The 19,942-nt window shown below is 41.7% G+C and overlaps 1 protein-coding gene across 2 annotated transcripts in view; it reads left to right on the top strand.

Moving 5' to 3' along the window:
* AP3B1 (adaptor related protein complex 3 subunit beta 1) overlaps positions 1-19,942 on the top strand; it is a 588,663-nt gene that overhangs the window by 464,194 nt on the left and 104,527 nt on the right. For both annotated transcript variants that reach the window (XM_077462589.1, XM_077462588.1), the window contains exon 23: positions 7,648-7,873. In XM_077462589.1, the coding sequence (XP_077318715.1) occupies positions 7,648-7,873 (226 nt within the window). The remainder of the gene's footprint in view (positions 1-7,647; positions 7,874-19,942) is intronic.

Genomic DNA, 19,942 nt, shown 5'->3' with positions numbered 1-19,942 from the left:
GAGGTGAGATAATTGACCCCCTATCTTACTGTACAGAAGACCGATCATGCCATATTCCTATTTCAAGGGATGTTTACATTCCCTGTAATAGGAATAGAAGTGATCAAAATTAAAAGCGTCAAACAAAAAAAAAGTAAAATAAATAAAGTGCCCCTGTCCCCAAGTGCTCGCACGCAGAAGCGAATGCATACGTAAGTCCCGCCCACATATGAAAACTGTGTTCTAGACCACACGTGAGGTATCGCAGCGAACATTAGAGCGAGAGCAATAATTCTAGCCCTACACCTCCTCTGTAACTCAAAACATGTAACCAGTAAAAAAATGTAAACTGTCGCCTATGGGGATTTTTAAGTACCGAAGCCATTCCATGAGTGTGTGCAATTTTGAAGCGTGACATGTTGCTTATCTATTCGGCATCACTTCATCTTTCACATTATGTAAACAATTTGGGCTAACGTTAATTTTATTTTATTTTTAAAGTATGAAAGTTTTTTTTTTTTTTTTTGCCAAATTTGCCAAATTTGAAAAATTGCTGCGCAAATACCGTGCGAAATAAAAAGTTGTGACGACCGCCAATTGTATTCAATTGGGTCTTTGCTTAAAAAAAAGCATGTATAATGTTTAGGCGTTCTACATAATTTTCGAGCCAAAAAATTATGAATTTTACATGTAGGAGAGAAATGTCAGAATTGGCCTGGATGGGAAGTGGTTAAACCAGTAGGTCTGCATATTTGCAGTAATTTAACAAACTGCAGCATTTCCCATTTTGATGATTGGTGTTTGTGACAGAAACACAGTAAAAGGAAGATTTATAGTATGCAGGCAAAATTATAAAAAAAAATAAACAAATGTATATGGCAAGATGTCTTTATGCAATGTTTATTCCTGAAAAAATGTAAATTTCACTTTTTATACATCCAATATACGAGTAGCAAAAGTGAAATCTCTTGCGTGATGCAGGATGTGTTGAAGCTTGAGCCATGATTTACATTCAACATTGGTTTTGTTTTTCTGCCACTGGCTTTCACCTGAAACAGCCGTTTTGCATTTTTTATTTTATTTTCTCTTTTACAAATTATAATTCATTTCTTTCCGTTCTAGAAAGTTTCACAATTTTAATCTTAATAACCTTAAAAAAGCAGACATGCTATGTCATAAAATAACTATTAGCGACTAGTTTGTATACTATAAATCTAACTCGAGTTGATAATATGGTCCATTACCAGCTAACTGCACAGAGTATTTTTCATTTTACACTCTTCAGTTACTTTTTAGTGAAGTGTTAAAAAATATGAAGCTTTTCTCCTCTTTAAAATTGCACGCTGTCTGTCTGTTATTAGGGAGATAACAGCTCTTATAAATGTTTCAGTAAGCGCTAAGTAGACAGTTATGTGCCCTCTCATTCCACGCTTATTTGCTTACCGTAATAAACTGATAAAATATGTGTGCTTTGCTGCTATGTATCTGCAGGCATCAGGAATCGCATAGATTTCCTTTAGAAATAATCTGGTCTATGCAGAATTGATTGGATATTTTCGTAAACCATCCAGAGGTGTTCTCACCCTTTCTAGATATGTTTCATAGGTCTTTCTGATCACTCTTGAGTTTCTCTCTTCCTACCAACTGGTGTTAAAATGGTTGTGTGTCTTGTAGTTCTTGTTTGCAATACAAGCATATGTAGTAAAGCAAAGTGCAGTAACCAATAATAAGCAATCAGAGTTTGGCTGTGACTTGTGAAGTGTGATTGGTTGCTTTGGGTTAATGAACATTAGCATTACAGCCTTTTCATTTAAGTCCTTTGAGAACATTTACTAAAACACGTGTAGACTAAAAATTATCTAACATGCAAATGATGGGTGTCTGTATAATTAAAGCTTTACAGTTGCTCCTTGTAACTCTCCATATTTTATAGACTTTGTATTTAGTTTTTTTTCAAGCAATTGTATGTTACTCATAGAAACTGTTTTTCTCACTGACTTGACCAGTAGTGGGGGGGTTATTGGTTTGCTTCTGGTAATCTGCTGTCATGTTCAAAGGAAAAATATAGCGAACTTTGTTTTTTCAGTGTAGTAATTTTTATTTTTAGGGCCCTTAAACACAGGCTGTCCGATCAGGTCCGCCTGTCTTTTAGGCGGGCCTGATCAAACCCACCAGTGTCCCATGTGGAGCGGACACCGCCGCCATCCAATCCGATCCTGCCCACAAAAGACAGACCGATGGTGGTCCAATTTTCCATCCATTACCCAGATTAGATTAGATGGAAATTGGCAAGCGGTCAGTTTCCATCCTATTTACCCATAGAGGAGTGCAAGACCTGTCATCCACCTGCTCAGCAGGGATCAGTGGTTTGATCCCCCCTGAGCAACTGGAATCTGCTACATGGAGGCTTCTTTCTGAAATGGGACCTTACTCATCCATATCGGCATGCTTTCTCTTTTACACTTTTGTTATTGTTTTATAGATATTTGTAAATAAGCCACTGCAATCATGGTACCTACAGCTGGCCTTGCATAAATCGATATGCTAGACCAGCCAAACTTCTATTTGTGTGTGGACGTTGTGATTGTACATAAGTTTATTTACAAATCGACTAATGTACAACCGCCCTGTTGGATTTTCCCTGCTCAATCAGCACATCAGGCTATAGCCAGCAACATTGATCAGTGTAATCTGGTGGTAGGAAGTCTCCCCGTTGTCAGAATAGAATAGCTCGGCGGGCAAGCTTTCTCCATCCACCTCCAATTTTGTGGATGGGGGAATCAGAGCAGTTGATTGAATGCAATATAACTGATATCTGTGCGCTGCTTAACCACCTACGGACCGCCTGCCGTCATATGGCAGTACTTTGAAGATGAATGTCATTATGGCAGCAGCTAGCTGCCATAACCCTGGTATCCTCTAATTCAGCGGGCGGTCTGCTTTCAGAAAAAAGTAGTCTCAGTGGCAGATTCGCCATGAGACCACTTTTATCGGGTGGGAGAGGGGCGCACCCTCTGCCCCTTACCGGAGTCGCCAGAAGTGGTGGAGGTGATAGTGTCCTCTCCCCTCTGTGGTATGGAGCTGAGTGAGCCTCCACTCTGCTCCATACCATTGCAGGGCAGAAGCAACGTCACTTCCGCCCCCATAGCTCTTAAAAGGAGTTTTTTTTTTTTTTTTTTCAAAAACATTTTTTATTTTTTATTGCTTTTTAGTGTAAATATATCTGAGGTATTTTTGACCCCAGATGTCATATTTAAGAGGTTCTGTCATGCTTTTTTTCTATTGCAAGTGATGTTTACATTCCTTGTAATAGGAATAAGTGTCTTTTTTTTTTTATTTTTTTTTTTTTTTTTTAAGAACAGTGTAAAAATAAAAGAGTAAAATAAGAATATTTTTTTTAACGTGTCCTGCCGAGCTCGCACTCAGAAGCAAACGCATACGTGAGTAGCGCCGCAAATGAAAATGTTGTTCAAACCACATGTGAGGTATCGCTGTGGTTGTTAGAGCGAGAACAATAATTCTAGCAGCAGATCTCCTCTGTAACTCAAACATGCAACCTGTAGACTTTTAAATGTCACATATGGAGATTTTTAAGGATAAACGTTTCACCATTCCACGATCAGGCGCAATGTTGAAGCGTAACGTGTTTGGTATCAATTTACTCGGCGGAACATTATCTTTCACAATATAAAAAAAATTTGGGCTAACTTTACTGTTGTCGTCTTTTATTTTTTTTTAATTCAAAATGTTTTTTCCCAAAAATAGTGAGCTTGTAAGACTGCTGCGCGAATATGGTGTGACAAAGTATTGTAACGGCTGCCATTTTATTCTCTAGGGTGTTAGAAAAAATTATATATATTTTTTTGAGGGTTCGAAGTAATTTTCTAGTAAAAAGAAATCATTTTAACTTGTAAACCGCAAGTTTGAAAAATAGGCCCAGTCTTAGTGGTTGAAGTAAACTTTTGACTAACAAGTCTGCATAAATAATTTCCTGACACACCACACCAATAATATTCAACAGCCGCATATATATAAAAATTTTTTAAATAAAGCTGTACCTTTTGTAATCAAAAGACGGTTCTTGGGCACCAATTGGGGGCTTTATCACTTGTTAGTGACAATGTCGTCTGCAGGAAAGTGGAAACATTTTCTTAGTCTCCTCTCCCCCAGTAAACATTGTAAATATAGTATGCCAAGGTGAGAGGATGTAGCAGGGGGCTGATCTTTGACAGACATTTGTGTACACAGCCAGTCCAGCCATAGATGCTAATTCTAGGTAATGCCTAAATGAGATGGCACCATCCTCCTGGAAAGTATAATGGATGCATGCCTTGTGGCAGGGAGTTTTTTTGGTCTTTGTGAGAATTGTTAAATGCCAGTGCTTGTGCTTACAGTTTTAAAAGCTATTGAAATACGAGAAACTTTGCAAAGCAACCGTTCTTTTTATGGTTAAGCTGTTCTCTATTTAGTGTGTTGATCAGTAAATGGTGAACCAAAGTTAACGTGACTTAGGAGAGCCTTTTCTTTCTTGCCTGGCCTCCTTGTGGGTCCCCGCAACCAATCACCAGTTTATTACCACGAAAAGATGAGCTCCTGCCCTGTGTAAGGTAGGACTGTGGGTGAGGCTTAAGACACTGCTGTGAATGCAAAGGTGGGTCAGGACACTACTATGAAGAGGGAAAGAAGGGAACAGCTATGGAGGCAGTAGACACTGCTTTGAACGGGGGGGGGGGGGGGGGGGGTGTCGTGGGAGAGAGAGCTGAGAAAACTGCTATGGGGGGGGGGGGAGGCGGCAAGTGAAGACACTATTGTGAAAGTGACTGAGGACTGATTTGAAGGGAGGGGGTGGGGGAGAATGAGGACACTGCTCTGAACAGGGGGCTAAGGCTTCATGTACACTTAAACTAAGTTGACTGCCGGCCGCAGGAAAGCGCTGCAAATTTGGCAAAGCTGGCGGTCATAACGTTCCTTTCCTGAACTCGGTTCTTCTGCATTCAGGAGAGTGAGGTTGAACCTCCCCTAATTGCAGCAGCTCTTAACCACTTCCCGACCAGCGCACGACGATGTACGTCGACAGAATGGCACGGGCAGGCATATTGGCGTACATGTACGTCCAATATTCGTTGCCGCCGTGCCATCGGGCGCGCGCCGCCGGCGGCGCGCTCCCGCGCTGGTCGGGACCCCCGTGAGTCCGGTCGCGGGACCCGCGGACTCGATCGCCGCGGGCATCCCCGCGATCGTCTCACGGAGCGGCCGAATGGAGGAAATGCTGTATAAACAACATTTTTCCATTCTGCCTAGCAACTAGTGACGCTGATCTCTGCTCCATGTGATTGGAGCAGAGATCAGTGTACACTAAATGAAAGCCCAACCCCCCCCCACAGTTAGTAACACACCCCTAGGAACACTTAACCCCTACACTGCCACCCACTGGTTAACCCTTTCACTGCCAGTGTCATTTACACAGGAATCACTGCATTTATATAGCAGTGATTACTGTATAAATGACAATGGTCCCAAAAATGTGTCAAAAATGTCCGATGGGTCCCCCACAATGTCGCAGTCACAATAAAAATCGCTGATCGCCGCCATTACTAGTAAAAAAAAAAATTATAAAAAATTAATAAAAATGCTATAAAACTATCCCTATTTTGTAAACGCTATAACTTTTGCGCAAACCAATCAATAATCGCTTATTGCGATTTTTTTTTACCAAAAATATGTAGAAGAATACGTATCGGCCTAAACTGAGGGAAAAAAATGTTTTTTTATATATTTTTGGGGGATATTTATTATTACAAAAAGTAAAAAATAATGCGTTTTTTTCAAAATTATCGCTCTATTTTTGTTTATAGCGCAAAAAATAAAAACCGCAGGGGTGATCAAATACCACCAAAAGAAAGCTCTATTTGTGGGGAAAAAAGGACGTTAATTTTGTTTGGGAGCCACGTCGCACGACCGCGCAATTGTCAGTTAAAGCGACGCAGTGCCGAATCGCAAAAAGTGGTCTGGTCTTTGACCAGCAAATTGGTCCGGTCTGAAAGTGGTTAAACAATCCTAAAAGCTTATGTGTACATGGACACACAGGCTTTTATGGAGTTGAATTTAGGAGCTTTGGCAAAAAAAAAAAAAAAGTTGAAAACTCACAAACAAGGTGCTGCTAGTGTAAATGGAACCTAAATAGTGCAGGGGACTGTGAAGTGGGAGGAGGGACTGTGAAATAAAGGGGGGGGATTATGATGTGAAGTAAGGGGGGAGCTGGGTTGCTGATCTTGCTGTAAAGAGAGTACTTTGCTATACTGTATACTGACCAGACCTCCTGTGAATTTTAAATGAATACACTGCTTTATAAGGCAGTCAAGCTAACTTACATGTATTATGAAAAGTGTTCTTAAAGCCCATCTCAAGCTTCTTAAGTAAAATACATTTTTTATTCACTCCATCTTCCCTGAATTCAAAAGCTGCCATACATCTTTTGGGTTGAGTGATGTCCAGTCTCGCTTACACAGGAAGTCAGCTCGCAGACATTCATAGCTCTACTCCGTCTAGTGTGGACTACAGGCATTGTAACCATCAGTCACTGATGTGTGATGTGTGTGGTGTGCACAGTTCTGCTCTTCCTACAGGACCCCGCTAGAGTTTGGCTTCAACTTGTTAGTATATTTAAATCTGTTAGTCCATCTAACACTCCCGATCCCCATGACCTATGTCTTTGTTGCTCCTTCATTCAAAATCAGATCACCCATTGCAAACGGAGGGGAAAAGCTTTACAAAATAAAGAATGCAGCCATCACATCTACTGAATATGCACTCTACTTTTCACAGAAACTTTTCATCCCATCGTCTCTTCCGTTACAATTTTGAAAAAGCAAAGTTCTACTCTATGCAAATGCTGCTGCATGAAATGGAGGACAATGGGAGAACCAAGGCCAGTTCAAGTGGACACATTGAAGTGTTTACTAAACCAAAAAATGTTTTTTACCTTAATGCGTTGTTTGCTTCAAATTAAAAAAACATTTTCAGTGTCCCCGCCCCCCCCCCCTTTCCTGTTTTAAGAAGAAGACGGGAGAAGAGATCAGCACTGTGCATGGCTGCATCTCTTCTCCCCTCTTTTCCACTTTATCCAGCATTCGAGCAGCAGGAGCCATTGACTCTTGCTGCTGTCAATCAGATGCAGTGAAGAGGAAGTGGGGGGAGCGTGGCTCCGTAGACTCATAGCTCGACGCTGCGGGGACCACGCTCTCTGAAGAAGAGGAGGAGGAGCCAAGATCGCCTCTGGGGACCCGAGAAGAGGAGAATAAGGGCCACTCTGAGCAATACCACTGCACAGAGCAGGTAACTATAACCTGCTTGTTGTTTTAATCAGAAAACATTTTTTGACTTTAACACTTTAAAGTGGAACGTTACCCATAATTTGATAAAAAATAATGTTCTTTAGCAAGAAAACTACATCACTCATGAATAATTATGCTACCAAAATCAGTGTGTGCTAGAAACTGCCTCCAGCATTGCTCCTATTTCTTCTTGCTGGAGGCAATTTTATTGATTTAAGATTAGATGTTTAGATTAGATTAGATGTTGCCAGATGTAATGTTTCAAACACATCTTCTCTTATTAACTTGGTGCATTGACTGACACTGTGTCAAACATTTTGCCTTTTCTGAACAGGTTTGCATGCCATCTTTTGTTCCTAGTAAGACCCATGAACTTCTCCATCGGATGAGTGGCAAAGGTCTCTCTGCTAACTACCAGTTTCCTCGTCAGCCATGTATATTTGGAGCTCAGATGGTTTCAGTACAAGTTGCATTTCATAACACCAGTGATAAAAATATAGAAGATATTCACATAGAAAAAAGGAAGACAGATTTGAAGATGCACATATTCAACCCAATAGGTAAGAAAATATAGGCTTTATTATTGTACTTATTGTACCACTTTGTAACCAGCAGTGGTTATTTTGTCAATAGTCAGTTAAGTGACCCTGTCAATAATGATAAAAATGGGCAAGCCCAGCCTGTAAAACAAGATGCTGAATACTTACCTAAAGTTTAAAAATAATCCTAAAATAAAACAGGAGTATGCAATTACAGCACAGGAACCAGTACATTTGAGCCTGTATAGTTGTGCAAGACTGAAGGTAAGGCTGTTCAATTTCACAATTCTGCCATGTTGCCGACCTAAAGCCACTGCAGGTAGCCATCACGTACGTAGTACCTGCTCCCCTACCGCATGCTATGGTTCCTCCGACAGACTCCTAAAGCTGGCCATGCATTTTAAGCTTTCCTGCAAGGCTGAAAGACCAAGTTTATCTTTGGAACATGTTACACGTTCCACCCATATTTTGGTTAGATAATGTAACATGTTCTGCTCCTACATCCTATCCCCCCCTCTCTCCGACAGCGAGCAGGGCATCCTCTCCCCACACCTGTTTCAGGGTACTGTGAATGAATGAACTACAAGTACCGCTTGTAGTTCTTGTGAATTGAGAGGGTGCTAGTGAGCACTCGAAGGTCATTGATTCTTGATACAATTCAGTAACTGCCTGTTTGTATTGGTGGCATGAGCAGACAGTGTAGTGAGAGTCTTCAGGATCCTGGCATTGTACCCATGATCTGCAGATCACAGGTGCAGTGCTTTACAGGCTCCAGTGTAAAAAAAAAAAAAAAAAAAAAAAAAATTATTTTCTTTAATGAAAGGTGAACTTTTCCTTGAACAAGAGAAATCACTAGATTCCCCCATCTGTGCCAAATAGCGTGGCTAGACCATTAGAGTGCTGGCTGTTGTATTCTTTGCGCTAGCACCTGTGACTGTCAATACCCAAACAAAGCCTGCATCAGATTGATTTAGGTGTTGCTCAGTCAATAATTTTGGCCTAGCCAGTCCCCAGACCTCAATCCTATAGAAAATGTATGGAGGGAGCTGAAATTTTGAGTTTCCAAGCAACAGCCAAGAAGCTTTAAAGCGGAGTTCCAGCCAAAAGAACAGAGCACTTTTCAAAATTTGCCACTGCGGCTCTTTAACTGATAATTGCGTGGTCGTTCAACGTTATACCCAAACAAAATTTGCATCCTTTTTTCCCCCGTAAATAGAGCTTTCTTTCGATGGTATTGATCACCTCTGCGATTTTTATTTTGTGAGCTAGAAACAAATATAGAGCGCCAATTTTGAAAAAAAACAGTATTTTTTACTTTTTGCTATAATAAATATCTCCAAATGTAAAAAAAAAAAAAAATGAATTTCTTCATCCGTTTAGGCCAATATATATTCTTCTACATATAGGGAAAGAAAAATCGCAATAAGCGTATATTGATTGGTTTTTGCAAAACTTATAAGCATCTACAAACTATGGGAAAGATTTATGTAATTTTTTTTTTTTACTAGTGATATGTGATTTTTAGCGATACTGCGACATTGCGATGGACAGATCGGACACTTTTCACACATTTTTTGGAGCACTGACAATTATAAGGCGAACAGTGCTATAAAAATGCACTGATTACTGTGTAAATGTCACTGGCAGGGAAGGGGTTAACAACAGGAGTGATCAAGGGGTTTAATATGTGTTCCCTCACTGTGTTCTAACTGTGTGGAGATGTGGGTGACTAGGAGAGGAGACATATCGTTTTTCTTACTTTGTAGGAACAAACAATATGGCTCCTCTCCTCTGACAGCACAGGGATTTGTGTGTTTACACATACAAATCCCCATGCTGGTGCTCTTACACATGATCGCGCATGGCCCGCGGCGATCGTGCCCGCTGGCCATGTGCATCGGTCCCCCTGCCATGCAGCACGTGCCTGCCTCTTGTGGCTAAAAAGCGGAAGGACGTACCCGTATGGGATTTTGCCCAGGGGAGCCATTCTGCCGCAGTATATCTGTGGGACCAAGTCAGGAACCAGTTAAGGATTCCTCACCTCCTTACATGCCACATTTGGCACATCATTTTTTTTTAAGAGGGGAGCTGATACCTAGATTTTGGCAGGTACCCATCTCCCACTTCTGCTCCGGCCGCCTAGGCGACTCAAGCAGATGTTCTCCTCTGCCTTGCCCTCCCTGCAATCTTCTAGGACATGTCTTGGGTCCCAGAAGATTGCTTGGCCATTGAGGAGGCGCAGCGCGACATGCGCAGTCCACACCCGGCCATGAAGCTGCACGCTATCACAGCCAGGTGCCCACACTTGTGATGCTGGAGGGAACCGAGGGCTCGGGTGGCCGCATGGCTGGACCGTGGGACTGGTGAGTGTGTGTATATTAAAATTCAGCAGCTAAACTTTTGCTGCTGACTTTTAATAAACACAAAACCGAGTGAAACTCCACTTTAAGGATTTAGAGAAGATCTGTAAAGCAGAGTGGACCAAAATCCCTCCTGAAATGTGTACAAACCTGGTAACCAACTACAAGAATTGTCTTACCTCTGTGCTTGCAAACATAGGTTTTTCCACCAAGTACTAAGTAATGTTTTGCTTGGATCAAATCTTTATTTTACTCACTGAACTGCAACTCAATTTATATCATGTATTTCTTTAGGATTTTTGGTTTATATTCTGCTTCTATCATTTAAAATACACCTATGATAAAAATTATAGACCCTTAATTTCTTTGTAAGTGGGCAAACTTACAAAATCTGCACGGGATAACATACAGTATTTATCGGCGTATAACTCATACTTTTTTCCCCTTAAAATCAGGGGGAAATCGTGGGTGCGTGTTATACGCTGATCCCTGCTGTCTGAGGGCAAGAGGAGCGCCACCAATGTTGACCGAGCCAAGCCGAGTGTACTGCGTACTCGGCTAGGCTCCACTCAGTCACACCCAGTCCCGCCTCCTAGCCTTTTGTCCCGCCATTGGACTAGTGTTGTGTCCATCATAGCAGCCGGGCCAAGGGGCAGAATGGGGCATCGCTGCGAGCGGAGCCGAGTACACGGTACACTCGGCCCTGCTTGGCTCAGTCTATGTTGGTGGCGCTCCTCTTGCCCTCAGAGAAAGTGGGGATGAGCCGAGAGGAGCCGAATACACACGATATCTGTGTATCTTGGCGGCGCTAAATTTAAAAACCCATTATGCTGCAATTTTGGGAAAGTCTGCAGATGGATACTGATGGCTGCATTGATGGGCATTTATAATGTAAGTTTTTTTTTCTTAAACTTCCCTCCTAAACTTGGGGTGTGTGTTATATGCTGGTGCATGTAAATACGGTAATTATTTTCCCCACTGTATATCTACTTTTGTTATTGCTAATTATATTGATTAATCTGCTATTCGGGGAACACACGTGCACACATTTTGTATTGTTAGTAGCAGCAATCCATGTTCAGAGAAAATCTAAATTAGGTTAAAACATCACACCTGCACAGGGGCCCCAAACCAATTACATGCGAGAACTACAACTGCTTACATATAATAGCTCATGCATGAGCCTCACATGTAATCACTTACACATCACCTCTAAACTTCTAGAACGCTTAGTCTACTACCGTCTTGGCTCCTACCTTAGTGAAAATAACGTTCCTTGACCCCTTACAGTCTGACTTTCGCTCGCATCACTCAACAGAAACTGACTTACTAAAATTCACTAATGATTTACTAACTGCTAAAACCAACAGCCAGTACTCCATACTCTTACTTGATACTGTTGACCACACGCTCCTTCTCAATAAACTACATTCCCTTGGCCTCCGAGATTCTGCTCTATCCTGGTTCTCTGCCTACCTATCACAGCACTCCTTCAGTGTCACCTACAACTCTGTCTCCTCCTCTCCATTACCCCTTTCTGTGGGGGTCCCCCAAGGGTCTGTTCTTGGACCCCTCTCTATCTACACCTCCTCCCTTGGTCACTTCTAATACCACTTATATGCCCATGAGACCCAAATCTATCTGTCTACTCCTCACCTCACTCCTTCAGTGTCCTCTTGCATTACTAACTTACTAACTGACATATCAGCATGGGTACTAGGTGTAATCCTAGACTCTGTCTTGTCATTTCAGCCTCAAGTCCAATCGTTGTCAAAAGTTTGTAGAATTGACCTCCATAACATCGTTAAAATTCGCACCTTTTTAACAAATGAAACCGCCAAGCTCCTCATTCACTCCCTTGTTATCTCTCGCCTTGACTATTGCAACTCCGTTCTCATTGGCCTGCCTCTCCATTGGCTATCCCCTCTTCAGTCTATCATGAGTGCTGTTGCCAGACTTATCCACCTTACCAACCGCTCAGTGTCTGCCAACCCTCTCCTCCAATCCCTACACTGGCTCCCAATCACCCAGCAAATTAAATTCAAAATACTAACCACAACATAAAAAGCCTTTTGCAACTCTGCCCCGAGCTACATCACCAATCTTGTCTCCAAATATCGCCCAAATCGTCCTCTCCGGTCTTCTTAAGACCTCCTACTCTCAAGCGCTCTCGTCTCCTCTTCCCATGCTCGTCTCCAGGATTTCTCCAGAGCCTCTCTATCCCCTAATCTTGCTACCTTCAGGCGGTCCCTGAAAACTCATCTATTCAGGAAAGCCTATCATGTCTCCAACTTATCTTTTACCACTTCCATCAGCTCATTCCCCACAGTTACAACCTTTTGTTACCACCTGTCCCACCCTATTAGATTCTAATCTCTTCTGAGCAGAACCTCTTAATCCCCTTGTATTTTATTGTATTATAAGTGTATTGTCACCTTTTTATATTGTAAACTGTTGGCACTATATAAATCCTGTATAATAATAATAATAATGAGCCTTCCAGAGCTAATTGCTTGGAACCCCTGCTGTAGTTCTCATGTAATCGTTGTTGGGACCAGTCACAAGTGTGAATGTAGCCTTGAGGGTTTCTCATTTTAATTGACATGTGGGCTGCTGATTTCTCAGTGGTTGGTGATACAACTCTCATTACGCGTACACACGACCGGGCTTTCCGGCAGACTAGGTCCAACAGTCTTCCCGACAGACTTTTCAGCGGAGTTGCAGTGGACTTCCGAATAAACGGACTTGGCCACACACGAACAGACTAAGTCCGTTCCAAAGTCAGTTAGTTTTGAACGTGATGTCATAAGACAGGACTAAAAAGAAGTTCAATAACCAGTAGCAAATAGCTTCCCCTGTGTCGTATTTGGTCTGCCGGACCAGCATACAGGCGAACGGTTTTCACGCTACAAATTGAGTCCCTTGGACAGATTTGAAGCATGTTCTGTTTTTAGGGCCGTCGGATTTTTAAAATGAAAAACGATCGGATTAGCCTACACACAATCGGATTGTCCGAAGGACTGATTCCATCGGACCTAGTCTACTGGAAAGTTCAGTCGTGTGTATGCGGCATAATTGACTGAATGTTAGTCCAGAATTGTAATATGGTGGTCCTAAGCTGTTGTATGACACTGCTTATAAGACAACTAGCCATAAACTTGGATGGGTATCTGAATATCTTCTAAAGCCTTTCCACTTATAACTGACTTCTAGAAAAATTTTACTATTTGTTCCAAGCACTACACTGATTTTATTTTTGTTTATTTTTTGTTACCTTCTTTGTTGTTACCTTGGTGTTACTTTCATTGTACCTCACCAGTAATTTGATTTTTGTAGTTTTTAATAAGGCTGCTTCTTGGAACTCAGCTATAGGCCTGAAGTAATGCAGCCTTGTCCTCATAAAATGCAAAGTATTTAACCACTGGATCACTTTTAGAAGGGGCACCCCTCCTGCCACTTCCCGGTGGTCCCTGGACTTACCTGACTGATCAGTGAAGCCTGGGACCCATCTGGCGCCGGAAATGGATTGCAGTAGAAATCTTTAAAGGCAAGATGGCCTCCATTCATCTCTATAGCATTGGAGGATCATCAATTTTTTTTTAATCTTGTGCTTTTAAAGGTAGAAGAGAGATATAGGTTTTTATAGACTGCAGATCTCTTCATATAGAGCAGGGATATTCAATTAGCGGACCTCAAGCTTTTTCAGAACTACAAATCCCATGAGGCATAGTGAGACTCTGACAGCCACAAGCATGACACCCAGAGGCATGATGGGACTTGTAGTTTTGCAACAGCTGGAGGTCCACTAATTGCATATCCCTGATATAGAAGACCCATCATGCTGTATTGCTATTGCAAGCGATGTTTACATTTCTTGCGATAGCAATTAAAATGATAAAAAAATGAAAGGGATAGTGTAAAAAGGAAAAAAAATTGAATGAAATAAATGATGAGAAAAAGAGTAAAGCTTGCACGCACTGGGGAACGAATACGTAGGTCACGCCCGCATATATGAACGGTTTTCCAAAGACAGGTGAGGCATCACCTCCAATGTCCAGAGCATGAGCAATAATTCTAGCTCTAGATCTCCTCTGTAGCTCTAAACTGGTAACTTGTAGAAATTTTTAAAGTGTTACCGAAGTACTGTAGTTTGGCGCCATTCCACGAGCGTTTGCATTTTTAAAGCATGGCATGTTGGGTATCCATTTACTTGGCCTAAAATCCTATTTCATATTTTTTACAAATAAAGGGTTATAATTTTTTTTTTTTTTTTTTTTTTAATTCATCAAAGTGTATTTAAAAAAATAAATAAATATAAATTACTATTGATGCGTTGTTTGCCAACAGCTCATCAAAGACAACTACTGTATTTTATAGATATACAAGCTTAAACTGTAAAGCCTTTTATCCAGCTGTTTTAAACATATTCGCTCTTGTCACTGCAGGATATGGGCTTTTACTTTTATAGCATTTGAATATAGGAAGCAATAAGAAAGTACAGTCATTAAGGTCATGATTGGGGCCAAAAGCAGCCAAACACTTCCTCTAAAACAATGTGATCAACAGCATTGTCACCATAAAATAAAAGATATATATGCACCTCATCACAAATTCAAAAGGCAATGAGTTTATATCTTTAAGCCCACCTCACCCTAGCCCCCTTATATCTGCTAGCATTACCATGTAATTCTAAATAAACCTTTAATATTTTTTTACTAATGAGAGCTGATTAGTGCTAACCATGTCTGACTGCTGTTCTTTGATTGGGCTGTCATAGCATGTGAAGTGCAGATGATTGTGATGTTCAAAGGGCAGGTCTCTTATAAAGAGCTGTGCCCGTTTTATTAGGGTACCAATTTAGAAAAGAAAATTACCATGCCAGTAATTCATCTTGTGCAATATCCACCAAAGACTGCAACACATCACTCTTCCCACAAGAAATATTGCTGTCACGAGTGAAAGATCTCTTTCTGCCTATCAGCAGAGATATAAAGGATAATATGAAGCCCATTGTTCCATTAACGCCTTATATGTTCATGGCAAATTAGACTTATCACTGTTGTATATTTGAGTGTCCTTTTAATGGCCCATTACTATGTTAAGCAAGTAATTCACAGAGGCAGAGAAAGATGCCCTGATTGGATGAACTCTTATACCTCGGTAGGGGACAGAGAATTGATTGTAATGTGTTTTCTTTGTGTGGGCTTTTATTTTTTTACTTTTTAATATTATATTACGCATTTTGTTATCACTGAGGTTTGCAGATGCCTTTATGAATTTTTTCTTAAGAAATGGATTGCCATGGCAGCCAGATTCCACATGACATTTTTCTAAACTATGGCAGAAAATAAAATAAGCATCTGATTGTTGGATTGGTTAATCCATTGGTAGGTTGACCTGTTTAATTTAATTTAGAGATGATTTGATATTTCAGCTAATTTTGACCAAATGTATTTATTAGAGTTACTTTTATAGCGCTAACAATGTATGCAGCCAACGCTTTACACATATACAGTATATTATACATTCACATCAGTCCCTGCCCTCCAGCTTACAATCTAAGGTCCCTAACTCACATTTGTACATACATGTACATATTAGAGCCAATTTAGGCAGGAACCAATTAACCTACCAGCATGTCTTTGGGGTGTGTGAAGAAACCCATGCAGACACAGGGAGAGCATGCAAACTCCTTGCAGGAGATGCCATGTTTGGGATTCAAAGTACTGCCAGGTGGAAGTGCTAACCATTTAACCACTGTATATCAATTTGCTTGTTTATGGGTGCTATAACCAAGTCAGTCATCCTTGATCTTGGCAAAGAATTGATAATTCAGGCTTCACCATTACAGTTGGTCACTGCTGTTCTGAGATTAGGTGGGTGTCAGGTGTTTATACACACTATTTAAATATAACACAATGTAATATGTTTTCGTGCCAGTTTTTCTTTAGAGTGCTGCTGATTTTTATATATATAAAATTTATATAGCTGCACTGTTTGTAAAACTTTTAAATAATACATAGTAAGTTTGAATAAAGACGCCAGTTCATCCAGTTCAACCTGAATGAGTGTGGGTGTGTGGCTACAATTGTCCCTATCTCTGTACATTGTTTCTCATTAAGATGCTCCTCTATTATAGATTATTTATTTAAGGTACCCATATCGTGCTGTCAATTCAAGCATCGCTCCACACATACATCGCACTCACATCGGTCCCTACCCTCAAGGAGCCCACAATCCAAGCTCCCCGACTCAAATTTATATACTAGGGCCAATTTTGGACAGAAGCCAATTGACCTACCAGCATATCTTTAGAGTGTAGGAGGAAACCGGTATACCCAGAGGAAACCCACTCGGGCACAGGGAGAACATGCAAACTCCAAGCAGGTAGTGTCATTGCGGCTTCACTTCCTGGTTCCCTACTGCGCATGCGTGAGTCACACTGGTCCCTTCTGTTTTCTGGGACCCGTGTGTCTCCCAGGTGACAGTGGGGGGTTGGTGTAGATAGCCACGGGTTTAGGTATCTATGCCCGGAAGTGGGAGCAAAATACCTGTATTAGACAGGTATCTACTCGCCTCTCCCCCCTGAAAGGTGTTAAATGTGACACCGGAGGGGGGGGGGAGGGGGGACCGGAAAAGTGGAAGTTCCATTTTTAGGTGAAACTCTGCTTTAAAGTGTTTGCTGCCCCAACATTTCATATTCCTGATATGTGCCTGCTGTACCATATACTTGTATGAAAACCTCTCCTGTTCTTTGTATTGCTTCCTTTGTGTGAAATCCCTGGCGTTCTTGCCAGTCCCTCTGCTTTTGTGTTAACTGACCACACTAAGCAGGAGAACATACCGTGTTCAGCTCTCTAGCTATGCTGGGAAATCTTGCTCTCTTCCCATGATCAGACTTGTCCTGACAAGACCCCCCACACAGCTTTTCACTGGAAATCTCAATATCCTGCTTTTTTTATATATCTATACACAAACGTTTTGCCTTTCATTTAAAGGGATTTTTTTTTTTTTTAAATAACAAACATGTTATACTTCCACTGTGCAGCTCGTTTTGCACAGAGTGGCCCCGAACCTGCTCTTCTGGTGTCCCTCGGCGGCTGTCTCTGCTTCCTCCCGCAGGTACTTCTCACGTTCATGCGAGCTCCCTCACGTCATGAGAAGCATTTGCGGTCACGCCCCCGTGATACAGCCGGCGGCCATAGCCGCTCGCTGTATCACTCGGCCCTGCCCCCGCGCGCCACTTCATTGGATGTGATTGACAGCAGCGCGAGCCAATGGCTGCGCTGCTTTCAATCCATCCACTCCAGCCAATCAGCGGCCAGGCCGAGCGCCAAAGAGGACGGCGGGGGCGAGCAGGGGATTTTCGAGGGGTCAGGTAAGTAAAACGGGGGGACTGGGGGCGCCGGCAGCGTGAGATGTTTTTTCACCTTAATGCATCGAATGCATTAAGGTGAAAAAAACATTTACCTTTACAACCCCTTTAAGTTTTAAATTAGGTTGTTGAAGTTTGCATGTGGTTTACTGGGATTATGGCTGAAGATATCAGCCATCACCCGGTATCAATTTTTGCAACCGGCAGCCAAGGCTGTCTCGTGAAGCCATTCCAAGCAGCTCACATCCCCTACCCCTACTCGCTGGTGTTTCTCAGGCTTACCATTTTTACTGGATCTCCTTGGAGACGATCCAATGGTGCAGCCGGCTGTTGCCATAGGCAATCAAAGAGTTAATACACTTTGATTGCATCTATGGTCTTGGGCCAAAAAAACATCATGACGTCACTTCTGGTCCATGTTGGACTTAAATACTTTTTTTTTTTTTTTTTAATCTTTTGCTTTTAAAGGAAAAGAGGAGAATTGGGGTCTTTTTAACCCCAGATCTCTCCATAAAGAGGACCTGTCATCCCTTATTTCTATTGCAAGGGATGTGTTAAATTCCTTGTAATAGGAATAAAAGTGATCAAAAAAATGAAAGGGACAGTGTAAAATTAAAAATGAATCTAAAAGAGAAAGAAAAAATGTAAGCGCCCCCATCCCTCTGTGCACACATATGTAACTGGTATTCACACCACACATGTGAGGTATCGCCACGAACCTTAGAGCGAGAACAGTAATTCTATTGCTAAACCTCCTCTGCATCTCTTAACCGGTAACCTATAAAAGTGTTGAAAGCTTCCCCTATGGAGATTTTTTAGGTACCCTAGATTGTTGCCATTCCACACGCATGACATGTTCGGTATCTATTTTCTCGGCGTAACATCTTTCACATTATACAAAAAAATTGGGTCAAATATCATGTTTTAGTTTTTTGTTTTGTTTTTTCAATTCAGTGTATTTTTCCCCCAAAAAAATTGCATTTGCAAAACTGCTGCACAAATACCGTGTGACATTAAAAAAAAAGTACCGTATTATGTTTGGGGGTTATAAGTAATTTTCTAGCAAAAACCCGATTTAAACTTGCCTGGCCAGCAAGTGGTTAAGAAGTCGCCTTATGTCTATGAGCATCAGTTACTTTTGTTGACCCAAGTGACAAGATCTTACTACTTAAAGAGGGATTCCACAAAAAAAAAAATATTAAAAGCCAGCAGCTATAAATACTACAGCTGCTGACTTTTAATAAATGGACACTCACCTGTCCCGGGTTCCAGCGATGCCGAGGCCGATCGATCGCACGGCCCTCGGCTGCTGCCGCCACCATTCTAGGTGAGGGAATCGGGAAGTGAAGCGAATCGGCTTCACTTCCCGGTTCCCTACTGCGCATGCGCGAGTAGCGCAGCGCAATAGGAATTGTCCGCGCTGTCACTGGGACCCGTGTGTGTCCCAGCAGACAGCGCGGCAGGACAGGAAATGGCGTAGACTCCCACGGGAGTCTATGCCCGGAAGTGGGTGTAAATACCTGTCTTTGACAGGTATCTCCACCCCCCTCCCCCCTGAAAGGTGCCAATTGTGACACCGGAGGGGGGTAGGGATCCGATCAGATCCTGACTGCCTTCCCCTGCCTGCCTTGAAGCAACGTCTCTTGCTGTAATCTAATAAAGGGAGGAGGATCCCAGAACCTAAATGCAGTAGTGTCAGATTTGTTGCTATTTAGCTAGGGGTGGCCTGGGGACCAAGTACACATACCATTAATCAAGCAGTCTTGTAGCCACGTGTGGTCATGGGTCCTTCCTCAGCTTCAGTAGTGACGGTTCTTAATCCTGCATTGAATGGTTCTTTTGTAATCACGTGGGTGTTATTCAGTACACTATTACCCTGAGCCCAGTCTATTGTGTTGATGCACCCCTACAGGGGAGGTCCGACCAACTATACTGTCTGATAAAAGGATTGCTTTATAGTGTACAAGTGAACTTTCTGCAGGAGACATTGGACTGAAGGCAAGTATTGCAGCAAAAACTATTTTTTTTTTGTTTTGTTTTTTGTTTTTGTTTTTTCACTACAACTGGGCATTTTTTTTTTAACATGGATTGTTACTTTAAGAAAAATAAATTGGACGTTTCTAATTTTAGCAGAGTTAGTGTTTTCTGCTTAAAGTGTTGTTGCACATAAAAAAAAATTAATTCACCAAAATTCCTAAAACAAAATTAAAAAAAATGTGGATTTTTTTTTTTAACTCGCATCTAAATGCCTGTTGCTAGGGGGTCCCTCATAGTCTGCCTCCTTCAGTGCCTGGACTCTTGATTTCACTTCCCCTCGGCACAGGAAGGGCTCAGCTCTGCCACCTCCCTCCTGTC

Source organism: Lithobates pipiens, unplaced genomic scaffold (genome assembly GCF_037356315.1).
Source record: "Lithobates pipiens isolate NorthernLeopardFrog02 unplaced genomic scaffold, aLitPip1_a1.2 Scaffold_3, whole genome shotgun sequence".
Classification (NCBI taxonomy): Eukaryota; Metazoa; Chordata; class Amphibia; order Anura; family Ranidae; genus Lithobates; species Lithobates pipiens.
The sequence above is the reverse complement of the archived record's forward strand: the minus strand, read 5'-3'. Positions and strand labels throughout refer to the sequence as shown.